Source organism: Bufo gargarizans, chromosome 1 (assembly GCF_014858855.1).
Source record: "Bufo gargarizans isolate SCDJY-AF-19 chromosome 1, ASM1485885v1, whole genome shotgun sequence".
In the NCBI taxonomy this organism is placed as follows: domain Eukaryota; kingdom Metazoa; phylum Chordata; class Amphibia; order Anura; family Bufonidae; genus Bufo; species Bufo gargarizans.
Window position 1 is genome coordinate 569,186,892 of NC_058080.1, and position 27,586 is coordinate 569,214,477.

The 27,586-nt window shown below is 44.2% G+C and overlaps 1 protein-coding gene across 1 annotated transcript in view; it reads right to left on the reverse strand.

Annotated features, from left to right (window-relative positions):
* Positions 1-27,586, reverse strand: part of AACS (acetoacetyl-CoA synthetase) — a 103,570-nt gene that overhangs the window by 36,065 nt on the left and 39,919 nt on the right. Inside the window, exons 6-10 of the mRNA XM_044275649.1 lie at positions 26,779-26,893; positions 25,775-25,856; positions 9,930-10,080; positions 6,615-6,695; positions 5,799-5,923 (exon numbers count right to left, since the gene is read on the reverse strand). Of these exons, the coding sequence (XP_044131584.1) occupies positions 5,799-5,923; positions 6,615-6,695; positions 9,930-10,080; positions 25,775-25,856; positions 26,779-26,893 (554 nt within the window). The remainder of the gene's footprint in view (positions 1-5,798; positions 5,924-6,614; positions 6,696-9,929; positions 10,081-25,774; positions 25,857-26,778; positions 26,894-27,586) is intronic.

Below are 27,586 nucleotides of genomic sequence, written 5' to 3' on the forward strand. Positions count from 1 at the left end.
ACACCTCAGTTATTATAAAACGTCCACTTTCACAGGAAACAGACAATTTGAGAAAGTAAGATTTGGACTGCTATGGTTAAGCCAACAGCATTTTTAAGATTCAATTAACCTTTAGTAGAAAAGCCATCTCTGTAGGACATAACCTTTCATCCAATCTCTCAGTTAAATGTCACCAGGAAAATACTGCAAAGACATCAGGGCAAAACTAAATAAGCATAATGACGCATTTACTAAACACTTACCATGTGCTGGATGAAACTTTCTGCCCAGCCCCCAGCACACTGGCTAGTGGTCGCTAGCTAACCTGAATTCCAGGTATGATTAGACTATTGTAATTTGTAGATAGCGGCTCACCCCCCTCAACTAGTGGACCTAGGTGCTCATGATCCAGGACTGCCCCACAGTCCTCTGAAAGAGTAAAAATGTAATAGATTATGGTGGAACAGGCACTATCACCCGGAGTTGTTAGTAGAAAATTTATATTTTATTTCAATTGTTGCTATAGTTATAACCACAGTTAAAATTCCCTAAAAACATGAAGTATATAAAAAAATATATAACATAAGTGCATGTAGATATAAAGGATATAATAAGGCTGGATGTATTCCAGCAGACACCTCCCAATGGGGGCTGTGTCTGTGGGGATAGAGACAGCAGATAGGTCAGTTTAAATGTTGCAGATAATATCCTCAATAAACATAAAAGAGTCAAAAAGTATAAAAATAATAGATTAAAAATACAGGATACCGAATACAAAAGTCTAACGTACTAAGTTGTCAGTCCTGCGAACCCCTAGGATCATAGAATACTAGAACATGAATCCATATATTCTATATAATAGGTGTGGATGATACCAAATATAAGCCGGGTTATTGAATTATGTCCCAATGGTCCTCCTTTATATAGGAGTTATATCATGCCACTTTTCTGTGTAGAGCAGGAAACAGGGTGGAATACATCGTGTTGCAGGATACCAAGAACAATGTAGGGTTCATTGATCAGTCAGATCTACTGTGGCCCAATGTGCCCTGATCTGTATCTATTTTAGTAGTGTTAGCCGTTTCACATAGTCCATTAATTAGTGCCGTTTAGTATAATGTACGGCTGTATAAATATTCCTCCTTGTCCAACAAGATTGTGGTTTGTAGGAATAATCTCAACAATAGTTAACTAGTTCGGTTTTACCGTGTCCTCGGCGTCCATTTCAGCAGATATCGGCCGGCTTAGTAGGACTCCACTCGCTGCAATAGCCGAGGGCTTGTCTAGCGGTCTGCGAGTCTCTTCCGAGTGGCAGGTCACATGTTGTCCGACGGGTAACGTGGCGTCCCACGTGACATGTTTGCATGCTGGGATTCAAGTTTTTCAGCGCGCTGTTGCCGGTTTGTAGATACTTAGTCATAGTATTTACATTAGATGTCAAAGTTCCTCAGGATAACGCAATTTTGCATACGCGTTTCAAAGCTGCCTGCTTCTTTATCAGTGGCTATCAACGTTATCCCACATAGTTGCGTCTTTATATCCCCAATGGGGTTGTTGACAAATTCCCAATTGGAATTGGATGAAAAAATTGACCGGATTCCCATATCATCATAGATCCCTTATTGTGTATATAATAGACATAGCTTGAATCACACATTGCCTAATGTTTACAACATGAGGGATGGAGTGCTCAGGTGGGTGGTGGTGGGCGCCTCCCCTCGAGGTGACATAGAGGTGCTGATAGACAGCCAGACCCAAAGTCAAAGTCAAGAGAAGGCACCCAACCCAAAGTCACAGGAACCCGAATAACTCCAATTCTGCATTCAGACCATTCGGGATTAGGGTCTCAAACTCATAAATCCTTCTAGATCATAATCTGGACGTTGCCGCTATCCCAGGTTTCTTTACTGTACATTACACTAAATAGCACTAATTAATGGACTGTGTGTCACGCTGGGGAGTGGGGAAAACCCCCCACCGTACGATGAGTGGGGGATAATGAAAGCAACTAGGCCTGGATAAGGGAGCAGGTCACCTCCTAATGCATCCCTATACCTAGCCCTATCTCCTCACCGTATGAGCGGACCTGGTTGGTAGGACGGCTCATACCCTGGATACCTAAGGCCCTGAGAATCCCTCACAAAGGAGCTGAGGAGAGGCGCCCTGTTCTTCCAGGACACGGAAGAACAGGAGTTTCAAAAGGCCTAGAAGCAGGGAAAGGAAGAGACAATATGCAGCAAGAGAATCGGCAGGTAAGAAAACAAGACAACACACTTACCTGCCGCTGCCACCACAACTGGAACCCGTAAATACGTACCGGAGCCCTAACACCAAACAGGACACCGTACAAGCAACTCACACAGGTATCCAGCAAACCAGACTCCGCCAGGACCCCCATGCCGCAAGGTGCATGGCAGCCCCAGGCGGCACTGCATACAGGTTAGGAAGTCAAGCAACCATGCTGGAAGATAACACCAAACATACCAGACAAGGAACACCAAGCTAGACATAACAACACACCAAATCATAACCCCACACCAAACATACAACATATGTAAGGGAGGGAAGACATCGAGGTCTTCAGCGATGTCCCACTAGGAGGCCCTCACTCTGGGAGATGGAACATGAAGACCAAGAGCATAACTCCAACACACACCATGGCTGGAGTACCACTGACTCCTGGCCTCTAGCCACAGGTAAGATGAAGCACCTAGTAACCACGCCCAACAAGGTGGTTAACCCCTCCAGCCCCGGACAGAGGAGAAAACAACTCAAAGGGGAAGTGCACACACCAGCATAAAAAGCTACATGTTGCCGCAGGCAACAACATGCAAGGCAACCATGTCACGGCACACACCACAAAGGCCGTGACACTGTCCCCGCATGCTGAAACAGCTAAACGTTGCCACAGGCAACAGCAAGCGTGGCATAAGTGTCACAGCACACAACAAAGTCCGTGACACTATGTGAAACTGCTAACACTACTAAAATAGATACAGATCAGGGCACATTAAGCCACAGTAGATCTGACTGATCAATTAACCCTACATTGTTCTTGGTATCCTACAACCCAATGTATTCCACCGTTTCCTGCTCTATACAGAAAAGTGGCATGATATAACGCCTATATAAAGGAGGACCATTGGGGCATAATTCAATAACCCAGCTTATATTTGGTATCATCCACACCTATTATATAGAATATATGGATTCATGTTCTAGTATTCTATGATCCTAAGGGTTCACAGGACTGACAACTTACTACGTTTGACTTTTGTATTTTGTATCCTGTATTTTTAATCTATAATTTTTATACTTTGATGACTCTTATGTTTATTGAGGATATTATCTGCAACATTTAAACGGACCTATCTGCTGTCTCTATCCCCACAGACACAGCCCCCATCGGGAGGTGTCTGTTTGAATACATCCAGTCTTATTATGTCCTATATATCTACATGCACTTATGTTATATGTTTTTTAATATACTTCATGTTTTTAGGGAATTTTAACTGTGGTTATAACTATAGCAACAATTTAAATAAAATATCAATTTTCTACTAACAACTCCGGGTGATAGAGTGCCTGTTCCACCATAATCTATTAAATGATTAGACTATTGGAGATATCTGCAGTGGATCCCAGGCTTGATTTGTCTAACATTTGCCAAAAACAAGGGCACGTTTACACGGGTCGTTTCTCAGCCAAATGATAACTAATAAGCGTTCATAGGAAGGCTTGTTAGCAATTATATGGCTGTGTAAGTGCGCATTTCGCTTGTTCATCAGGTAATCACATAATTCATGCAGTCACAAAAATTGCCATTTGCCGGCAGCAGCGCGTGCTGTGTAAATAGCATCTGCTGCTGGCAAACAACGAGTCTGTATGGGATAAGCGATTGCATTAGCGATTACTCCTCCCATACTGTGGAGGAGATCACTGCATGTAATAGCAGCGGTCTCCTCCACTGACAAGTAGGTGCTTGTTGGGAAGAAAGGCTTCCTTCCCAACAATCAACTGTAAAATTGGCATGTGTAAAGGGGCATATAAAGGGTTGCCTGGGATTGGGATCCTTAGGATTGGGAATCAAGATGATTAGCACAGGTGCCAGGATTCAGATCCCTACCTCCTAAGGATAGGTTATCAATATTAAAATTGCGGATAACTACGTTAAAGTAGCACTCCCATAAAAAAAAATCTCGGGTCCATTAGAAAGGTGCATGTAATCTTACCAGTGACTGTATTTGTAACCTATCCCCTCCCTTCAAATTTTTTGCTGTCATGTGACCAACTCAGTGATCGCCAACTGACACAGGACAGGAAGTCAGTTACTTCTCTATTCATTCCTAGGAGACCGACATTGAACCTCCCATAGGAATACATAAAGAAACTGACTTCCTGGAAAGTCTGGTTGTTGGTCACATGACACAGCTGAGAAGCAGAAGGAAGGGGATAACTCACAAATATACTCACTGGTGAGAAGATTACATTCACTACAGATTACATCATGTACCTTTCTAGTAGGTCAGAAAATATTATTTTTTGCGGCAGTTCTTCTAGCTTTAAGGTGCATTTACACCGCGCCAACGCAATTATCATGAAGGAACTGTTTCTTCCCAACAATTGTCTGCTCATCAGTGGAGGAGAAGTGCTGCATTTACATGCAGCAATCACCTTCACTGTTTGGCATGAGTAATGGCTACTGTCATCGCTCGTCCTCATACAGGTTTATAGTTTCTGGCCAGCAGTTCACTGATCACACAGCACAATCTGCTGCTTCTCAGAAACAATGACTGAGATGTCTGCACCATTTAACCTATTCAACCCGATGAACAAGCGGTTTGCTCGATGATGAGGTGATCAGGCACCTTTTCACAGGCCGATTATCCGGAACGAGCGTTCATTGCCAATAACAAGCCTGAAACTACTACTTTGTGTTACCTTCAGACCTAATATTTGCCTATGTCTCTCAATGGATGTGTTATATCTAACAGCCTCATCTTAAAGGGGCCGCCGCTGTTTCTCCCCGTGCGTGGATGAAAACATCCGGTGTCAGAGGGGGGCAGCCAATGACGGGGACAAGTCTCTCCTTCACTGCCTGCCATTGGCTGACCAGAATCCCCCCCCCCTCCCCCGACGTTATCATTGGCATATGGGGGAAGGGGCATTTCCAGGCTCGGATAACCCCTTTAAAGATAAAACAGGCTGTGTAATCAGATTGCATTAATTTTTCTGTGTTAAGTGAACTTCTATGCCAAATAATTCCCCTAATTCTGCATCTGTCGATCAAATCACAAGACATTCTGTCTCAGTGTCCAAAAAAGGGGACATTTATTAAGACTGGTCTTCCCATACACCAGTACTGATCCCTGTACACTGGAGTAAGAGGCACCTAATTTATTAAGAGGCAAACGTCTCTTCATAAATTGGTCACATCTCTGGCACTCAAGTGTACACCAGACAGAGGCTGGCACAGACTTGAGATATGACGTATGCCAGTTACTGCTGCAAGTTATAGTAAATTCTTTCTCTCCTTTCTATGGCCATAAGTTGTGACTTTTTAATGCCACAGTAGTGGTATAAACAAATAAATTAGGTAGGAGCCCCTAGGGAACACCGGGGCCTGAGTACAGAGAACGTGGCAGGGAGGCTCTACCCATAATGCCAGTAACAGATAGACAAAACAGCCTCCATGAATTAGGAGGGTATACGCTTGAACTAGAGGTTGGTCAAGTGGAGCTTTAGTAAAAGCAGTTGCACAGTCTTAGATTATGTACAGCATATACAATCTGTAAAAGTAGTGGTCTTATCTACTTTACCCCAATCTGTCCACAAGATCCCATAGCACATTTGGACTTGGTACAAGAGGGGAGCCGTCATACAGCACCACAGAGGCTCCCGTGGCAAGTGCTGACACCAGCCAGTTCCACATCATCCAGCCAGCCTTCAGGGAAAGAAACCGGAATGCAAAAGTTAAAAGTGAACATATGTCACTAACATAAGTCGCAAATGTCACAAGTGAATATCTAAGGTCAGTGCAGAGATTAATGATCATCTTACACCCTAGAACAGTGATGGCGAACCTTTTACAGACTGAGTGCCCAAACTGTAACCCAAAACGCACATATTTATTGAAAAGTGCCAACATGGCAATTTAACCTGAATACTACAGTCCAATATAGTATACTATATCTATACTATTACTTTATCATTTAGCTATAATAGCCTGCCTACATTCAATGCGCTGCCCGTGCCGTTCACAGCGTGCCCTGCACTGATGAATGGCAAGAAAGGTCTAAGGCATATTGGAACACCATAGACTTTTTCCAGGGCGTGGGTGCCCACAGAGAGGGCTCTGAGTGCCGCCTCTGGCACCCGTGCCATAAGTTCACCACCACTGCCCTAGAACAAAGGGGCATCCAACTGTTCTAGAGGAAAGGTTTCTACACCAACACAGAGGGGATTCTTTACAGTAAGAGCAGGGAGAATATGGAACTCTGCTTTCCTTGAGTGCAATACTACATGTTATATGTACTAGACCGATGGGTATTAGTTGTAGGTCATAGACAGATACATAGATAGACAGAAAGATAGACAGACAGACAGATGTGTTGGGTTGTTTAAGAGATTATTACCGTTGTATAATACATGATGACATCACTGCTGGTAGTACTGCCATGCAAAATATGCTCTGATAAATGTTTTATCAGTGTCCCCTAGAAGTAGAAAAGAATAAAACAAAAATACTTAATACAATGTCAAAAAAACTACAATATCCAGCTCACCCATATAATCTAAAGCAGCTGTGCACAGCACCTCCTGGATTGTCAACCGCCGTTGTTTTAGCCCGCACCTAATCCACATTTTTTGCGGGTCTGATACGGACCCAATTACTGCACACCATCTGCTGTCCACGTCTGTGTGTCCGTTCTGTGACACCCGCTACAAAATAGAACTGGTCTATTTCTGTCCATATTACGGACAAGAATAAGACAGGTTCCATTATGGGGTGGACATTCCCTTCCGCAAAATGTGGAACGCGCAGAATATCTGTGTTTTGCAGATCTGATATTTGCGGACTGCAAAAAAGGCAGTGTGCACGAGCCCTAAAAGTAACAGCCAAATATGCAGTCTAGCACTCGCAAAGAGAGGTATGTATATATCCACAACTTTATTAATAGAAGCACAGAGCCTCCTTCCCCAGTCTACGTGGTTTGGATATTCAGCCATAGCCATGAATGAGGAAAAATAGCCAAAATGCGTAGACCTGGGAAGCAGGCTCTGTTTTTGGATTTTTGTATGTATATTTTCTACTAAGGCTACTTTCACACTTGCGGCAGAGTGAACCGGAAAAACGTATGCCAACTGATGGCATTTGTAAGACTGATCAGTCAGAAAAATGCATTGACATGCCGGATCTGTCTTTAAGGGGTCATCTGGCAAAACGGATCCGGCATTTATTTTTTTCACCTTTTTTTCGGTCTGCGCATAAGGACGGATCCGGCATTCCGGTATTTTGAATGCTGGCACTAATACATTCCTATGGAAAAAAATTCAGGCAAGTCTTCCGTTTTTTCCCCGGAGATAAAACCGTAGCATGCTGCAGTTTTATCTTTTGCCTGATCAGTAAAAATTACTGAACTGAAGACATCCTGATGCATCCTGAACGGATTACTCTCCATTCAGAATGCATGGGAATATAGCTGATCAGTTCTTTTCCGGCATTGGGCCCTTTGGACGGAACTCAGTGCCGGAAAAGAAAAACGCTAGTGTGAATGTACCCTAATAGTGCTGTAGACTTAGTTTTATACATTTCTTTGCATTGAGCGCTGGACTGTATACAATGTCATTAAACACATATCCAAGAAAAATGTTAAAATATAACTTAACGAGCATGCTACCATGTATAGGACATCACTTAGCTCACAGACAGACTGCCTCGTCAGTCTATCCCGATTCCTCAACTACTGACGTGCAGAGCAAAAGGGAGGAGGACTGAGACAGAGACATGGCTATTTATATGCCATTTGTGACTGCTCCTAAGCTGCCATGAGTGGTCATTACTTTGCACCAGTTAAATGTAGATAAGACCACGATAACCGACTACAATATTTATAAGGGCTTCATACAGACCCATTTCTGGGTAATTTTTTAATGCTCTTAAATTAAAAGCCACTGTCCTCTTCCCGAATTAATACTTAAGCATGTTTGAAAGCTTCTGTGACTCTGTAAGTAATGACATGGTTAAAGTCACCCCTGCCGTCTCACACACCGCGAGCGCCTCATGGAAGTGCTGAAGACACAGCAGCTCTGTAGGTGAGACTGCACGTTGCAGTCAGCAGACTCGTGCGCTTTCACACATCGTCTGCTCTGCTGACGTTATAGTAAGGCGAGTAAATGGTTGTGATAAACTGTTTGTTTCTGCGTTCAAAGATCTCCAGTACAATGGGAATAAGCTTCAATGGCCACCACGACAGATACAATAAGACGCTGCAACAGAGTCCACAGATACATATACTAGCATATACCTCTGCTCGCCAGTGCACTCCCAAGTCTTAGATTAGGGGGTCATTTGACCTATTCAAATCTCAACAGCTAATTAAGAAAGCATATCTTACATCTACTTATTAAATGGGTTGTTGGGGACCTTTAAAAAAAAACAAAAAAACACTCACCTGCTCTTGCCATCCTGGTTCCTGCGGTGCGTCTCCATCCCCGTAGGATCTGGTCCCTGCCAGAAGGGATGCAGGTGGGGGACTGGAAGCAGCAGGGATGGAGCCACACCACAGGAACCAAAGCAGGGGAATTTTTTGTATTTTTTATTCACACACCTCATTTTTTCAGGGTCTCAGACAACCCCTTTAGGGTTTTTTTGTTTTTTTGTCACCATAACCCAAGGGTCAGCCACCCTCAACACTCTAGCTATAACTACCCACATACTCAAGTTTACTTCTGTGGCATCTCAAATACCAGCAAAGCAAGTGTGTACGCTGGGAGTTGTAGTTTCACAACAGCTGGAATAGCCGAGGTGGGGGACCCTGCCATAAAATGTGAACAGGGTGGCAAAGGAATTGTACTTGGAGATACCACATTTGTAAGTGGGATTATTCAAATAATTCATAGACTTCAAATCTGGAAGAGAATCTAAAAATCTACTCAGATGACTTTTCCAGTAATGGAACTGAATAGCAAAGAATACGCCCCGCATTAAACCATAATCATCTGAAAGTGTTTTTATCTAACCTGCAGCGGGCGCATTTCTTCTGCTGACCCCGCGGGTTGAAATCATTATAAGACCGCTCTGAAACAGGAGTTCTTCATATTTCCATTATGGCATATTATCTTTAGTGGCACCCCTACAGCTGCATTGTCCCTTGCTGCCCAGAATTACACTTCATAATAATCCTCGCCAATGACATTGTCCAACAAGTTTGCTTCACTTTAAGGCCTGGTCCACATAAGCCTACACTTAATGGGGGTCATTTAATATTTAATAAGCCCACCCTTTTTCGGCTAATTTATGACGAGGTCTGAGTCTCATCATAAATTAGGCAGGTGGCAGACCGTGCGCCTGCTGTAAAACTAATCTTTTTGCCAACATTACCTCTGTTTGCAGGTGTACATCTTAGTAAATTTGCTGGAGGGGTCCACACTCCACCCCCGCCCCACCCAATTGTCGAACACAGAGTAAAACCGACCGAGCAACTAAATATTGTCACATGGCCAGTCAAAAAAAGAGATGTGCAACTAAAAAGGTCACAAGTCCCTTAATAAATGACTCCCAATGTGTACACACAACTCATCTGTATTTTGGATGATTTTTCCAGCCCAACCACGAGTTTACAGGCCTGAAAGCATCAAGGTCTCACAGAATAAACGTCAATCAGCTGGAGACAATTCTTCTCCTCCATGACTGACACCTATGTTTCGATAATAGGAACTTTACTTACCCCTGCAGAATGCACCATACACTTGGGGGCACCTGTTGTGCCAGACGAATACATAATAAAAAGAGGGTGGTTGAAAGGCAGCTGCTCAAATTCCAGCTGAGGAGATTGGTCTCCAACTTTTCCAGTTGCCAAGAAGTCATCCAGAAATACACTGGTAAAAACATAAGAATATTTATATGATTACACCAGTCTGTGGAGCAACATGTACAAAGATCAGTCAACTCAAGGAACGAAAACATTTTCCCCAAAAAAATCTCTGATTTATGGTCAAGATCAACAAAATATACTAAATCTGCATATACCCAACTATAAAACATCTGGTTATTAATAACAAGTACTGGAACAGAGAGCCGTTAACACCATACAAGGTGCAGTTCTTCATATTCTGTAGGTCCTCTTGTTCTGGCAATTTGCACTGAGAAACGTAGCCTTTACACCAGGCAGTGTACAGAAATGACACTGACCCACTCCAGTACAGAAACTCAACCAAGACCCTGTTCACATCTGGGATGGAGGATTGGAGCAGGTTTTAAATACCAAGTATAATTTTTTTATATTATTTTAAAACCTTCCCTGCCTTTTACAATATTTTATTTCTAAGTCAGACAACCCCTTTAAAGGGAATCTGTCACCTGGTTTTATCATTTTAAGCTGTCACCATTGCCATGTTCCATAAACTACCTTATTTCCTGCAGTGGTCTTCTTCCTTCATTTCGTGTTGTCATTTTGATTAAAAAAAGCTCTTTTTCTGTTATGCAAATGAACCTCCAAGGTGCCCAGAGGGGCGTTTTCCCCCCCCCCATCTCCGGAGCCCAGTAACGCCCCCCTGCAGTGCCCAGCCCGCCTTAATTTGAAGCCCAAGCACGCTTCCTCATCAAGAAATATCCTCCCACAGCCGAGGCAAACGGCGGCGCCCCCTCCGCTACGTCATCTTTAACCTTGCAGATACGCCCCGTTATTCTTCTTGTCTGCCGCCGGAAATCTGGCGCACGCGCAATGCAGCCGACTGCCTGCACGATCATAAAGCTCCTGAGGGCAACAGCCTCAAAAGTGTCACTGGGCATGCGCCGAGCCCAGTGAGCTTTATGATCGCGCAGGCAGTCGAAGAAGAATGGGGCGTATCTGCTAGGTTAAAGATGACGTAGCAGAGAGGGCGCAACCGTTTGCCTCAGCTGTGGGAGGATATTTCTGGATCAGGAGGTGTACTTGGGCTTCAAATTAAAGCGGGCTGGGCACTGCAGGGGGGCGTTACTGGGTGCCAGAGATGAAAAAATAAACGCCCCTCTGGGCACCTTGGAGGTTCATTTGCATAACAGAAAAAGAGCTTTTTTATCAAAATGACAACACGAAATGACGGATGAAGACCACTGCAGGAAATAAGGTAGTTTAGTGAACATGGCAATGTTGACAGCTTAAAATGATAAAACCAGGTCACAGATTCCCTTTAAGTATATATCTGAAAATAAGTGACACCCAGCACAAGTGTGAAGGCACCTGCTGGACTTTGATGCAGACTGTCATCAATCAGTACAATACAATGCAACATAGTTATGAAGGAACAAGACGTTAATTTAGATTGAATGTGGACAAACCCTTTAAAAGGGAACGTAGGCGGAGTGGCCATAGACCCTACAGGGAAATTTCCTGGTGGTCCAAGCCCTCCTCTTGGCCGCCAGCCAGGTACATAAAGATTAAATAAATGTAGGAGCAATTATGCTCTTGGCCGGCGGCCACAGGTGTCCTCCTGAATTCATCTGTATTACCGTCCTCAGGGTGAAGATATAGTTTCATACTGTGGCACAGACGGCAGTAGTTTATGCTGCACTGTGATAGTTAGTTCTGCTGAGGCAATGTATTGTGCTGCATGGTGATATCTGGTTCTGCTGGGCGGTATTTTGTTCTGCACGGTGGTATCTGGTTCTGCTGCGGCAGTCATTTGGGCTTCACTGTGGTATTTGGTTCTGCTGGGCGGTATTTTGTCCTGCACTACGGTATTGCATGCCCTGTCTACTTCTGTTGCCCGCATTCTGTCACTTTGGACCTGCCCTATAACTTTTCATTTTCTTTCCAGGGCCACTTGAAATTCCCAATCCGCCCCTGAAAGGGGATCTGTCACCTCCACCAAGGCCTGTGATGTGCAGTAGAACACGAATAGTACTGCTGCCCCTGACTCTGGATCACTAAAGTTGTGCTCACCCCTATTCCCACGAGATGCACCCACAAACTGGCACTGGGATACATCACGAGTACTTATCCTACAGTCCTCTCCATTATATCTTCATGCTCATGAGTCCTTGCAATGTATTCAGGCTCCAGTTTGCAGGTACACAATAAAAAAAAGGGGGCGAATATGGATATACAAATTGGTGATGTGGAGTCAACTTGTCATGTAGCACCTGCGCTTCATGGGGCTTGGGGGAGATGACAGACTCAATTTAAATAACGGCAGAACACACAGATCGCATTTTCGTATTTACCGTGCATTAAACACAGAGCAAATATTTAGGGCTAGAATCCCTTTTAGATCTAAGGAACAGGAGGAAAATGATCTATCACTATGACTTCCACCACAAGACAAAAGACACCGGGCATCGCTCAACTAGATACATAGCCCAAGTGCCATGTACAAAGCAAAAGCAACACAAATACATCACCTAGAAGCACCGTGAATTATAAAAATGATCCATGAACGCTTCCTCCCCCCCGTGGCGCCATGATGATAACTCCACCACTCCACGATTACCATCAATACAAATGCCTGACACTCTGATGTCCTTTTTTTGTGAGAAATGTTCCCACTTGGCAGCTGCCAACACAAGGCGTGTACAATGGGAGATGTTATGTAACGCCAACATTACAGTTAATAAATTCAGATATTGTACGCTGCGTCGCCCCCGACAGGCATTGTTTCTGCCGCAAATGTGACTCAGATATAAATTAAACATTTCATTATTTCAACAAAGTGCATTAGGAAGGACAATTTCAGAGATAAAAGTGCAAGAAAGAAAAGGTCAGGCACAAGTTCAGACCATGCAATAGGTTGGCAGATTTATGAAATGCATTTCATTTGGCAGATGGCAGAGCACAATCGCAAGGAAAACGGGAGACAGATTGTGAATACAAAGGAAGGCTGCATCACACAGGTTTTATACCAGATGAGAAAAGAATAGCCTAGAAGGTGCAGGGCGCCCTACGCCACAGTATAATGCTCCCTAATATCCACTGCGCCCATTTATGCGCCACGGAATTGCCCACCGTGACCTGTGTCTGCATCAATGCACTGAAAAAATTGAGCTTTTTCTATCAAGTCTGCAAGAGGATGAATTATAAATGGGCGCGTGCCAAGCATCCTATGAAAAATTACATTTCGAGGGAAACTAATCAAACAAAAAATAAAAACAAGAATACAAAAGAAAGAGAGGGAAAGGCGCACACTGCAATATGAATTTCCATTTTCACTCATTATGAAGAGATAAATCTTCTCCTCCAGACGTTCAAGTGAATACTTGTCCCAGAAATTTACATGAAAAATGTCAATGCATTACCATAATTTAGCAGCTCCTGAAAAATCTGTTAACTGCTCGGTGACCAGGGGTGGAGCAGACAGTATGTGTTCTGGGCTCCAGCGTCCTGGGATTAATCTGTTTCTGCAACTTTTCATACATTATATTTACAACTTTCCACATCAATACCTTCAATGACATGAAGAATATAAACTAGCAGGAGTGATGTGCACGTGTGTCACTGCACTAACAATATACTTCATCACGCAAGAAACTATGGGGGGGCTCTGCATCTACAAGGCCCTAAGACTTCTGCTGATGGGAAACTGTACACTAAGAGCTAGAAACGATTACATAAAATTATATCCATACACATACTGTACATAATACAGCCCGCGCAATCAGAAAACATTGAAGGTCTGGTGTCTTGGCAGCAGTTTTACCAAGGTCAACGCCAGGAAACGCCAAAACCATAAAATGAACAGTCGGTTACTTTCACACTTGCGTTTTGGGCGGATCCATCATGGATCTGCAAAAACGGATCCATTACAATAATACAACCGCATGAATCTGTCATGAATGGATACGTTTGTATTATCTGTAACATAGCCAAGAGAGATCCGTCATGAACTCCATTGAAAGTCAATGGGGAAAGGATCCGTTTTCTATTGTGCCAGATTGTGTCAAAGAAAACTGATCCGTCCCCATTGACTTACATTGTGTGCCAGGACGGATCCATTTGGCTCAGATTCGTCAGACGGACACCAAAATGCTGCAAGAGCGGAATGGAGACAGACCAGAGGCAAACTGATCCGGATCCTTTTCCATTCAGAATGCATTAGGGCAGGGGTGGCTAACCCGTGGATTTTGAGCCGCATGCGGCTCTTTGCTTCTTCAAGTGCGGCTCCAGCTGTGTAGTCAGGCCGGCTCACTCTCCGCCCCATGCTCAGATCTCTATCCCTGGTCGGCACTATTGCTACTTTGTAAGCTCCAGCGTTGTGCTCATCAGGTCACAGTGGGGAGCGTGTCAGACCTGCAAAGTAGCAGGTGCCCAGTGCCTGATCAGGAGAGGGAAGAGCATTTTTTTAATTATAGAACTGAGCATGGGGGTCTGATCTAAGCATGGGAGGTTCTGATCTGAGCATGGGGGGGGGGTCCTGATCTGGGCAATGGGGGTCTGATCTGAGCATGGGGGTCAGATTTGAGCATGAGGGGGGATCTGATCTAAGCATGGGGGAAAGATCTGAGCATGGTTGTTCAGATTTGAGCATGGGGGCAGATCTGAGCATGGTAGTTCAGATTTGAGCATGGGGCAGATCTGAACATGGGGGGGTCTTGTTTGAGCATGGGTCGGAAAGGTCTGAGCATGGGGGGGTCAGATCTGAGAAGGGGGGAGATCTGAGCATTGGAGGGGAGATCTGAGCAATGAGGGTCTGATTTGTGTTGTCTGATACGAGCATTGGGGGGTCTTATTTTGGGGGTCTGATGAGGTTTGGGGATCTCATTTTAGGTCAGATGAGGATTGGGGATCTGATTTAGGAGTCTGATGAAAAATAGATATTTTTCTTTTTTTCTCTGCTAATGAAAAATCAGAAAAAATATATTTTTATCAGACCTCAGATCAGATGAAAAATATTTTTTTTTCTTATTTTTCTGTCTTAAAACCTAGGTGCATCTTGTAGGGCGAAAAATACGGTGACTTGTGTGTAAATGTATAGCTTGTGGCTCCTGGTAGTCATTGTTTTATTTATTTTTTTTGGCTCTTTGTGTCTGTTTTGGACCGCTTGTGAGAGCCCATGACGGATCTCACAAAAGGAAAGCCAAACGCCAATGTGAAAGTAGTCTTACAGTGGTCGACTACGTGGGTGATAGCTGTGAAAAGTGTACAGGCGCTGTCTCATTACAACAGCTGTGAAACGGCATATGGACATTATAACTGGGGTACGCCAGCTCAGGAGCCACAGCAAACAGCAGCCCCAGACAATGATACTAAATATTGCGGAGATATTTGGCTGTACTTTTAACCCTGCTTAGCTTGGTAGGATTTGAATTTTTATCCATGAGAAAAGAGAAGGATTGCTCAGAAAGTAAGGCTACTTTCACATTTGCGTTGTTAATTCCGGTATCGAGATATGGCAGAGGATCTCAATACCGGAATTAAACGGATCAGTTTTGATTTTACACATCAGGATGCATCCTTAGAATGCAGTTCTGTGAAATCAAACACGTTGAAAGCCAGTGGGTGACAATTCAATTTTTTTAGGCAAAAAAAAAAGATTCTGCAACATTGTTTTCTGTGACGGATCAGTTTTTTCCCCGTTTTTATGACCAGACACAAAACCGCAGCTTGAAAGTGCGAGGTTGAAAGTGCTGACCGTTCCTAACTACACAAAACAGAATGCTGACGGAACGGAAGACAACCTGTCGTATCCTGAACGGATCTCTTTCTATTCAGAATACATGAGGACTAAGGCCCCTTTCACACGGGCGAGTATTCCCCGCGGGTGCGATGCGTGAGTTGAACGCATTGCACCCGCACTGAATCCGGACCCATTCATTTCTATGGGGCTGTTCACATGAGCGGTGATTTTCATGCATCACTTATGCGTTGCGTGAAAATCGCAGCATGTTCTATATTCGTTTTTCACGTAACGCAGGCAAGTGCGGATGCGGTGCGATTTTCACACATGGTTGCTAGGTGACAGTCTATTCACTGTATTATTTTCCCTTATAACATGGTTATAAGGGAAAATAATAGCATTCTGAATACAGAATGCTTAGTAGGTGATCAATTGAGGGTTAAAAAAAATAAAAAATTAACTCACCTTCTCCTCTTGATCGCGTAGTTGCCGGTCTCTTCTTTACTTCTTTAATGATGAGCTGTGGGCTAAAGGACCTGTGGTGATGTCAGATCACATGCTCCAATCACATGGTCCATCACCACGGTGATGGACCATGTGATTGGAGCATGTGATCTGACGTCACCACAGGTCCTAGCCGGTAGTTCATCATTAAGAAGTAAAGAAGAGACCAGGAACTGCGCGATCAAGAGGAGAAGGTGAGTTAATTTTTTTAATTTTTTTTAACCCTCAATTGATCACCTACTAAGCATTCTGTATTCAGAATGCTATTATTTTCCCTTATAACCATGTTATAAGGGAAAATAATACAATCTACAGAATAACGATCCCAAGCCTGAACTTCTGTGAAGAAGTTCAGGTTTGGGTACCAAACATGCGCGATTTTTCTCACGCGAGTGCAAAACGCCCGTGTGAAAGAGGCCTAAAGGGAAACATTTTTTTCCGGTATAAAGATCCTCTGCCGGATCTCAATAATGAAAAAACAACGACGCAAGTGTGAAAGTAGCCTTAGTGCTGCAGTTGTCACTAGAGCTTAGTAGTCGCCTCCTACAGAGATCACTTACTGAGAGAAAAAAAATATTATGACTTACTATGGGGGTCATTTACTAACATCATTGCCAGTTTTTGGCATGAAAAAGTTGCAAGACCCCTGTTTACAACTTTTTAAAACACCCATGCAACAATATATTGTCACACAGATTTTTTTATGCCGTCCTCATGAGGGCCGACCCCGGTAAGGGTACTTTCACACTTGCGTCAGAGGATTCCGTCAGGCAGTTCCGTCGCATGAACTGCAATCCGGACGCAAATGGATGGCATTTGTCAGACGGATCCGGATCCGTCTGACAAATGCATTGAAATACCACATCCGTCTCTCTCACCGATTTAAAGGCCTGCGCATGCGCGGACCAGAAGAAAGGATCCGTCAACGCGGCACTAACACATTTCAATAGAAATTAATGTCGAATCCGGCATTCTGGCAAGTGTTCAGGATTTTTGGCAGGAAAGAAAACTGCAGCATCGGTATCTTATCGGTCAGTGTCCAACATCCGGCAACTGCGCCGATCAGCGTTTGAAGAGGCCACGGTGCTCAGGTGAGTGCTGTGGGCTTCTCACAGCATACCAATCACAGTGCCGTCCAGTGCAAAGTGGCTGTGCTTGGTATTGCAGCTCAGGCCCATTCATTTGAATGATACTGAGATGTGCCTAAGCCTTGTGACCGACTTAAGTGATGTAATCTTTTTAGCTGCAGATCCGCTAATTCTCAGGCTCGTGTTCTGTCATCCAAGATGGCTGTAACGCTACTCAGACTACCTGATGCACACTGCGTTTTAGTATCCCAGTACACTTCCTGCTTGCCCAGCCGCCCTGCTCTTGGATTGGCCAGCATTGTTCATGTGAGCAGTACTGGCCAATCCAAGAGCAGCAGGAAGTGTTTTGGGCTACCAAATGCACAGTATGCATCAGGCAGTCTGAGCAGCAGTGCGGCCATCTAGGCTGGCAAAATAGGAGACCAAGAATTGGCAGATCTGCAGCTAAAAAGATGAAAGGGAGGTCACCAGGTAAGTGTTCTGTTTGTTTCAAAGTTAATGTGAATTTTTTTTGTTGAACCGGAGGATCGCTTTAAACCCTTTGCAACATCCGCCGTACATGTGCTGTACTAGTGTGAATGGCATTACGGAAAAAAATTGCAGTTTTTTCATAACTTTACCTCCCCAAAAAATTCAATAAAGAGCGATCAAAAAGTCAGGCACACCTCAATATGGTATTAACAAAAACTACAGCTTATCCCACTAAAAATGAGCCCTCACACATCTCCGTAGACATAACTATAAAAAGTTATGGGGGTCAGAATATGGCTATTAAAAGAAAACATAAATTTTTTCAAAAGTTTTTTTTATTTATTTATTTTTACATATGTGGTATCACTGTAATCGTAATGACCTGAAGAATAAAGAGCACAAGTCAGTTTTACCACATAGGGAATGCCGTAGGGACAAAACCTGTAAATGGTGGCAAAATTGCATATTTCTTTCCAATTCCACCCCATTTGGAGTTTTTTGTCCCCAGCTTCATACTACATTCTATGCAATATTAAAGGGATTCTGTCACCAGGTTTGGGGCTATGGAGATATGGACATGCACGGCTAGATCGCCGCTAGCATGTCCGCAATATATGTGTCCTATAGGGCTGTGTGGTTTTAATTTCTTTAAAAAAGGATTTTATAGATATGTAAATGAGTGTTGAATGTGTACGAACCTTACTTGTGCCCAGCCACGCCCGCTTGTGAAGGAGTCCAGCACCGCCTATGTCTCCTCCTTTCATCAACGATAGATAGCCGTAATCTCGCGATGTGCGAGCTCGCGCATGCGCAGTGCCGGTATAGTGTTCCTTACCTGTGCTGGCATCAGCCTCAGGGAAAGAACTGCGCATGCGCGAGCATTGCAATATTACGGCTATCTATCGTTGATGAAAGGAGGAGACATAGGCGGTGCTGGGCTCCTTCACAGGCGGGCGTGGCTGGGCACAAGTAAGGTTCGTACAGCCCCTTGGACACAGTCAACACTCATTTACAGATCTATAAAAATCCTTTTAAAGAAATTAAAACCACACAGCCCTATAGGACAAACATATTGCGGACATGCTAGCGGCGATCTAGCCGTGCATGTCCACAGCTCTATAGCCCCAAACCTGGTGACAGAATCCCTTTAAATGGTGGCATTAGAAAGTACAATTTGTGCCGCAAATAATAAGTCCACATACGGCTATGTGAACTGAAAAATAAAAAAGTTACGGCTCAGGGAAGTCAGAAAATCTCTGCATCAGGAAAGAGTTAAAACAAAATCTATGGGAAGTTTTAGGATGTTTGGGTTAATGGAGTATGCCAGTGGTGGGGAACTTATGGCACAGGTGCCAGAGGCGGCACTCCGAGCCCTCTCTGTGGGCACGCACGCTCTGGAAAAAGTCTATGGTGTACCAATATGCCTTAGACTTCGTCTGCCATTAATCAGCGCAGGGCGCACTATGAACGGCACAGGCAGCGCATTGAATGTAGGCAGGCTATTACCGTATTTTTTGCCCCATAAGACGCATAAGTGGGCGAATACTAATGAAGCTCTTCCATTTTGGAAGCGCTCATTAGTACTGGAGGACCGGGAAGGGATGAAGGCTCTGTACTCACAGCTTCCTCGTCCTCGGCTGTGAAGGCTGCGCACAGTGTGAGGGAGAGCTGTGACCTCACGCTGTGCATGCCGGGTCACAGCTGACAGCAGGAAGAAGACAGAGCGCGATGGAGGTAAGAAGTGGCGGCGTCCAGGAGCAGGAGAGGTAAGTGGCTTTTTTATTTTATTTGCTCATGTGGCACCAGGGCTCATACTGGGAGCATAATAAATGGAACTGGAGGCCTTACTGGGTCTTATTAACATTGCAGGGTCTGATCTGAGGTCTGATTAAGGAGATTATTAACATTGGGGGTCTGATTGGGGCTGTCAGATGAGGTCTGATTAACATTGGGGGTCTGATTGCTGGTCTGATGCAGTTTAGGCATCACTGCTATAAGCCAACAATAATATGAACAGCTATGGCTTACAATTAGTGATTAGATGTGATAAGGACGCAGCACAACTCTGCAGTGCTTTTGTCAAGAAATCTTCTCCATCTGTTCCGGTTTGTTTCCCTAGAAGAGATGACGCTGTCATGTCTTCATTCATGTACACAACATGGCGCACCAAAAAAAAAAAGCTATAGGCAAATGAAATATTGCTGCAGATGTGTTAATGAATACTTAACGTGTTGCCAAGAAGTGTCCCATCTCCTCTTAGTCACCGCAGAACCACAATGTCATTTTATATAAATGCGTTATTTATCCCCTAACTAGACAAGACACATGCAGGCATCGGATACCATTCTTCTGCTCTATTTCCCTCCTCGCTCAGTCAGACTGGACCAGAGAACGGAGATGAAAATGAACATCCACAGCCTTTTATGAGGACTGCATTTTAATACCTGTCATTCCAATAGAAGTTTACAAGAAAGACGGGGAGACAAACTAAGAACTAGCATGGGTAACCTCAGGTAGGCACTTCAATACGATGCCACGGGAAGGGTTCTCTGAACTGCTCTATATGGTGCTGTCCCAGTACTTGCAGTGATGCTCCCTGGTTTACTTTTGGGGTCTGGTAGTAATGATTAGTGATGGACGAACATCTGCCGGGACGGTTCGTGAACGCGATCAAATGTTCACGAACCGCAAGTTCGCGGCGGGTCCCATTCATTTTAATGGCAGGCGAACCTGAAAAACCTTCAGCTCATATTTGCACAAATAGTCCCACAACATGGACAGTGACATACCAGATGTATTATTCGAATTTGCGATCTCCATTCATTATACCTGCAGTATCGCAGCAGAACCGCACACAACTGCCGCACAATACAAATGCACTATAATATACTTTCTAACAAAAAAAGTATATTATAACATTGTACAAGGAGGGCAATCCATTAGAATATACAGAAAGATAAAACGTAACCTTTAATAATATTACTAATCCATTCACACATCCGTAAGTGGACGGACACTGGCAATTTGCGGACCGGACATCGCCGGCACTATAATAGAAAATGCCTAATCTTGTCTGCAATTGCGGACAAAAATAGGACATATTCTATTTTTTTGCAAATGCGGTTGCAGACAGCACATTTCGGCCCCATTGAAAATTAATAGGGCTGCACCCATTCCGCAAAATTGCGGAACGGATGCGGACCCATTTTGCGGACGTGTGAATGGAAAAGCTATCCATCAAAATGAAAATAAATTAAATTATTAAAGTTAAGCAAAAAGCATAGATGTGGTAGGCAATAACAACTGCTCGGCGGCACTAAATCAGGTGCTCGGCGGCACCAAATCAGAAACCATATGTCCTACCACAATCCGGGGGGTTCCAGTGCACATCCATTAATCCCGTAGGGAAAGCAAAAAAACATCTATCCCTGGGCTAGATGATGATGTGGTATTGAAGAACTGTCCCTGATATTGCCCTACAGGGGTGTGCTATTCCTGACCCTGATATCAGGGCGGGTGGTCTGTGGTTTGGCTAAGAGCGACCCCGTCCGGAACCTTAACCTATATAAAAATGGCCCTAGTAACCCCCTAGCCCCTAGGCCCCTGACTTCCAGGTAATATTATAAAGTATAAGTATATTGCACCCCTCTGTGTATCACACATATTGATAGCACACCTATACCAGTCCTTGAAAGGACTTTTGTGGCCCTATTAGCTAGCGTTTGGTGTCCCTAACAGCCTGTCTCTGCTCCACACAGCAACCTCTCCCTACACTGGCAAAACACTGAATGTAAAATGGCGGCCAGATCAGGTTTATTTATAAGGTAGGGGGTATGTCCATGTGCTTAAATGTCTCAATTGCCTGTCCTGTGCCACCTGATGGATGTGTCATGGGTCAAAGTTCTTTACAATGTAAAAGAATATGGCGGGCGCGAATATCTCCATATGTTCGGCGAATCGCGAACACGTAAATTTTGCAGCGAAACTACCGCCGGGCGAACCGCAAGGCCATCTCTAGTAATGATTACCAGTGATTTCCCCGATTACTTGTCCCACTGAAACCCCAACAGACAACTTTCAGAAAACTCATGTAAGACTAAGGCCTCATGCACACAACAGTATTTTTTCACGGTCCGCAAAACGGGGTTCCATTGTTCCGTGATCCGTGTCTGTTTTTTCTTCCGTGTGTCTTCCGTGATTTTTGGAGGATCACCAGACATGAAGGAAAGTTAAAAAAAAAAAAGTCATTTTGGTGTCCGCCTGGCCGTGCGGAGCCAAACGGATCCGTCCTGACTTACAATGCAAGTCAATAGGGACGGATCCGTTTGACGTTGACACAATATGGTGCAATTCCCAATGACCATGGGAACGCCTCTATGTTAGAATATACCATTGGATTTGAGTTACATCGTGAAAACTCAGATCCGACAGTATATTCTAACACAGAGACGTTCCCATGGTGATGGGGACGCTTCAAGTTAGACTATACTGAGGACTGTGTACATGCCCCCTGCTGCCTGGCAGCATCCGATCTCTTACAGGGGGCTGTGATCCGCACAATTAACCCCTCAGGTGCCGCAACTTTTTTTTTTAACTTTCCTTCATGTCTGGTGATCCTCCAAAAATCATGGAAGAAAAAACAGACACGGTTTTAAATTCATTGGTGGCCAGTGCGGCCCCCCCTCCCTCCCTCACCTGTATTAAATTCATTAAATCCATCATTGGTGGCAGCGGAGAGTTCCGATCGGAGTCCCAGTTTAATCGCTGGGGCTCCGATCAGTAACCATGGCAACCAGGACGCTACTGCAGTCCTGATTGCCATGGTTACTTAGCAATTTTAGAAGCATTATACTTACCTGCGCTGTCTGTGACCGGCCGGGCGCTCCTCCTACTGGTAAGTGACAGGTCTGTGCTTTAAGCAATGGGGTTAATTGTGCGGATCACAGCCCCCTGTAAGATATCGGATGCTGCCAGGCAGCAGGGGGCAGTCATTTACACAGTTCTTAGTATATTCTAACTTGAAGTGTCCCCATCACTATGGGAACGCCTCTGTGTTAGAATATACTGTCGGATCTGAGTTTTCACGAAGTGAAAACTCAGCTCTGAAAAAGCTGTATGCAGACGGATCTGCGGATCAGTCTGGGCTAAAGTAGCCTACGGACACTGATCACGGACGCGGATGGCAATCTATGTGCATCCGTGTTTTTTCATGGACCCAATGACTTGAATGGGTCCGTGAACCGTTGTCCGTCAAAAAAATAGGACAGGTCTTATTTTTTTGACGGACAGGAAACACGGATCACGGATGACAAACGGTGCATTTTCCGAGTTTTCAACGGACCCATTGAAAGTCAATGGGTCCGCAGAAAATCACGGAAAACGGAACAACGGACACGGATGCACACAACTGTCGTGTGCATGAGGCCTTAGGCGTACTTCATGCAAGCACAAATATGTTGGTCTACGCAAAATCACGTGTTAAAAGGGTTATCCAGGTATAGCAGAACCGGGAGTACATATAATACCTATGGCGGTCAAAAAATGCCTGCTAAGCCATTGGCTGTTAAATACACTCCCTACCAAAGATGAAGTCCTAGGTTTGGTGAAGAAGATACTATATATGGAAAGACTTGAAGCAGGTAGATGTAAAGAGAAGGCGGTGGCAAAGTTCATTAACAAGTTGTGAAGGTTAGTTGAAAATGCTTTAACAGGGGAGAAAATAGAGGAACTGATGACTCCCTTTATTCAAACAAAATGGTACCTAGAGGCAAAGGTTAACGGTACGCTAGGTAAACTGGAGATATAGAGGTGATGGTACATTGTGAGCGAGTAGTAAGACTGATGGTTATATTACTTATATTCTCAGTTCTATAACATGAGTGACAGGTGTTGGGGGGAGTTATGAAGATCATTGGTTATTAAGAACTGGAATGAAAAAGAGAACAATAATTGTCTTTGTATGCAAATGTACTTCATGTACCGCAAACAACGTTATTTAAAAGGATGTACTTTATGGTGATGGATATCTGGCATGCTTGCCAACAATGTGTATTACCTGAGATTTACTTCCGAATAAAGTTAAAAAATAAAAAATAAAAAACAGGGTTATCCAGGTAAAGATAATGATGACCTATGCTCAGGTTATGTCACCATTATCACAATGGTGGGGATCTGAGTACTGGCACCCCCAACGATCAGCTGTTGAGCAGGGCGTTAGCATGCTCCCCTGAACTCTGGGCAGAGCAGTCAGCTCCTGAGAGCTTTTCAAGGACAGCACCATACAGAGTATAGCGGCACTGCTTGGTATTTCCGCTCAGCCCCATGGGGCCCATCTGTAACTAGGTTGTGTGACCAACGAACAGTGTCGTCACCTGACCTAGGAAGAGGCCGCAGCGCTCACGGAGCAAGGGTCCCGGGTGTCTACTTTGATGATAGGCCATCAATATACATTTCCGGATAACCCCTTTAAGGCCTAGTTCACACTTCAGTGATTTCCATCAGTGATTGTAAGCCAGAACTAAATGTGGGTCAGAAACACAGAACAGGAGGAAATTTTTCCTTTATAGCTTACAGTATCTCTCTGTAGGATCCACTCCTGGTTTTGGCTCACAATCACTGACCAAATAACTGAAGTGTGAACTAGGCCTAAAAGTGACTTAACCCATCCCAATACTTCAATGCTGCGATATACTTCCCTGCCACAAAAAAAAAAAAGAAAGCAAAAAGTGCATGTTCAGTTGCCATCAAACACAAGACTTGTTACAATAGCACACTTAAAGGGGTTGTCCAGCCTTTACTAAGTGATGGCTTATCCTCAGGATAGGCTGATCGATGGGGGTCTGAAACCCTGCACCCCCGACAATCAGATTAGCTGCATCAGAAGAAGTCGGCTCCAGAACTGGAGCCGGTTATTACAGTGCTGCTCCTAGTGACATGGGTACGGGCTGCACAAATTTCCATGCGGATTTCTGTGCATTTCCGCATTAAATCTGCACAATAACCTGCATGTGTTAACTGCGGATTTGATGCAGTTTTGCCGCAGGAATCACCCTTGCCTTGAAAAGGGTGAAATCCGCCCAACAGAACCGCACAAAGGATTGACATGTTGCGGGCTTCCAAATTCTCGTGGTGGGTCAATTTCCACACAGAACCAAAAAGCAAGTGTACATGACATTTGTCTAATCTCATACACTTTGCTGGTACTGTACTGCGCTATGGTTTTTCTGCACGAGAGTGGAAAAGCCATGTTAATGTTTATGGTAAAATATGTTTTTTGGTAAAATATACATCCATTATTAAAGGGGTTATCCAAGAATTGATAATGACAACTTATCGTCAGGACAGGTCATCATTATCACATTGACGGGGGTCCGAGACCCCGCACCCCTGTCAATCAGCTGTTTCAAGCAGTCGCCACAGAAGCTCTGGTGATTGTAGCCGGCTCCCTGATCGGCGGGGTCCCAGGTGTCAGACTCCTGCCGAACTGACAGAGGACAGGTCATCAGTATATATTCCCAGAAAACCCCTTTAGGCCTCATGCACACAGCCGTTGTTGTGGTCCGCATCCGAGCCGCATTTTTTTAGGCTCGGGTGTGGACCCATTCACTTTATCGGGGCTGCAAAAGATGCAGACAGCACTCCGTGTGCTGTCCGCATCCGTTGCTCCGTTCCGTGGCCCTGCAAAAAAATATAGCATATCCTATTCTTGTCCGTTTTGCGGACAAGAATAGGCATTTGTACAATGGGCAGATTGCGGAAGGCACACGGGCGGCTTCTGTTTTTTGTGGACCGCAAAAAACTGAACGGTCGTGTGCATGAGGCCTTAAAGAGAGGACTGGATTTAATAATTGGCAGTCAGTACACGACTACCACTGGAAAGAAACCCAGTATAATGGATTGCAGCCCTCATCCCAACCAACCTGTTAGGAATCTTGGAGATGTCTATTATATCTTTAGGAAGAACATAAGGGATGACAACAACTTTCTTCAAATCTGGTAATCCTGAGTGAAGAAAAAGCAGAATGGACTTCAGAGAGTGGAATAAGCATGCAGAAAAAAAGACGACACAGTAAGTATTGTTATATTCTACTTTCTACCTATAAAAATAGCAAAAACTTACATTATTTTATTGTAAATTAACATTTCTTATATGTGAGTCACTCAACAGTGAATGTACTCTGGCGGCTCTTTATACACCCAGCTAGGGATAATATAACATCATAAGACCCTGGAATTGGATCCAGGAAAAGAGAAGCTTTCCTTTACAGTTTTCAAGATCCAATCCCGGTTTTAGCTTTAAAAAAAATAAAAATATGTTGCATAAAGCTGCACTGCGTACATTTGACCACAAGCCTCTTTCACACATCAGTTACTCACGGACTGTGGTCTCCACGTACAGCACACGTCCTCATTGACACTGTGGGTCTGTGATGACACTACAGAAGTATGCCCTAATTATTTGTGCCCATCAGAGTAAATGAGTGAGGGCCCACCCTCAATCTGTCCAGAACATGTGTATGCCTTCTTACCACATTATGGGAAACATGCACAGATCAGGTCCACAATATAGCCTCTAGGGCATGCTATTGGCTCCGCAGTTCGGTTCTGCTGGGCTCTTGGGCCTGTTATTGTCTTCAATACTGAGCCCACCGAAGGGTCCTCTAATAGGGACTAATACTATTGGCCAGTCAACCCTGTCTAGTCAAAAGTGCCAATTTCATACTGTTTCTAATAATTGACACAAAGTTTATAATGGTCCATGCTAATAACCTGTAACTAGGACAATAATGTGATAGGCAGATTGCTGTACTGCGATGGTGGCATGCAGATTACCACACATCACTGAAGATGTTTCTTACTATTATCCTAATTTCTCTGTACAGTAAACTGATGTATGTAAAACCAATGGCAGCCAGTACTGTACCTTTTACTACACTGTGCAGTTTCTCCAAATGAGAATGTTCCTTCCCGTTATAGACTACGGCCTCCACCGAGAAGATTAACTTGGGCTGAATCTGAGAAAATCTGTCCAGGACTCCCTAAAGAGAGAAACAGAAGCCTGTAAGTTAGAAAGACAATGAACTTTGTGAGGGAAATTCCATAAATGTACCAAAGTACTGTGGTTTCAGGTTCAGTGGTAGATTAAAGGGGTTGTCCCATGACAACAACTTATCCCATATCCATAGCACACATACTTTAATGTCTCCAGCAGTCCCATAGAATTGAATGGAGCATGCCTGCCTGCCGCTCCATTCACCCGGGGAACATGGACCTCCATTCTAGTAATCGGCAAGGGTTTCAGAAGTCAGATCCCTGACAATAAGACGTGTATCTCCTAACCTGTGGATGCAGGATAAGTTGTTGTCATGGGACAATTCCTTAAAAGGCTGTCCAGGAATAACTAACTAATAACTGAAGTCCGCAGCCTATTGATTCATACTTACCTGCTCTCTGCGGCTTCGGTCCTCCAGGATGGCTCCCGTGTGTCCATCTTTCGGTCCCCAGCTTGTTTACTTCCTCCTGAGTATGGTCACCTGCTCTGCTGGAGCCAAGCACTGGCTTCAGTGGTGACGTGTCCACAAGAAACCTGGGGACCATCATGGAGGACCAGAGCAGGGGAGTAGACAAGTATGATTCTTTCATTAGTGGAAGGCAGGCTGCGGGCATCAGTTTGAGATTAGCTATTCTCAGAAAACCCCTTTAAAGGTGGTGTCTCATCTCATACATTCATT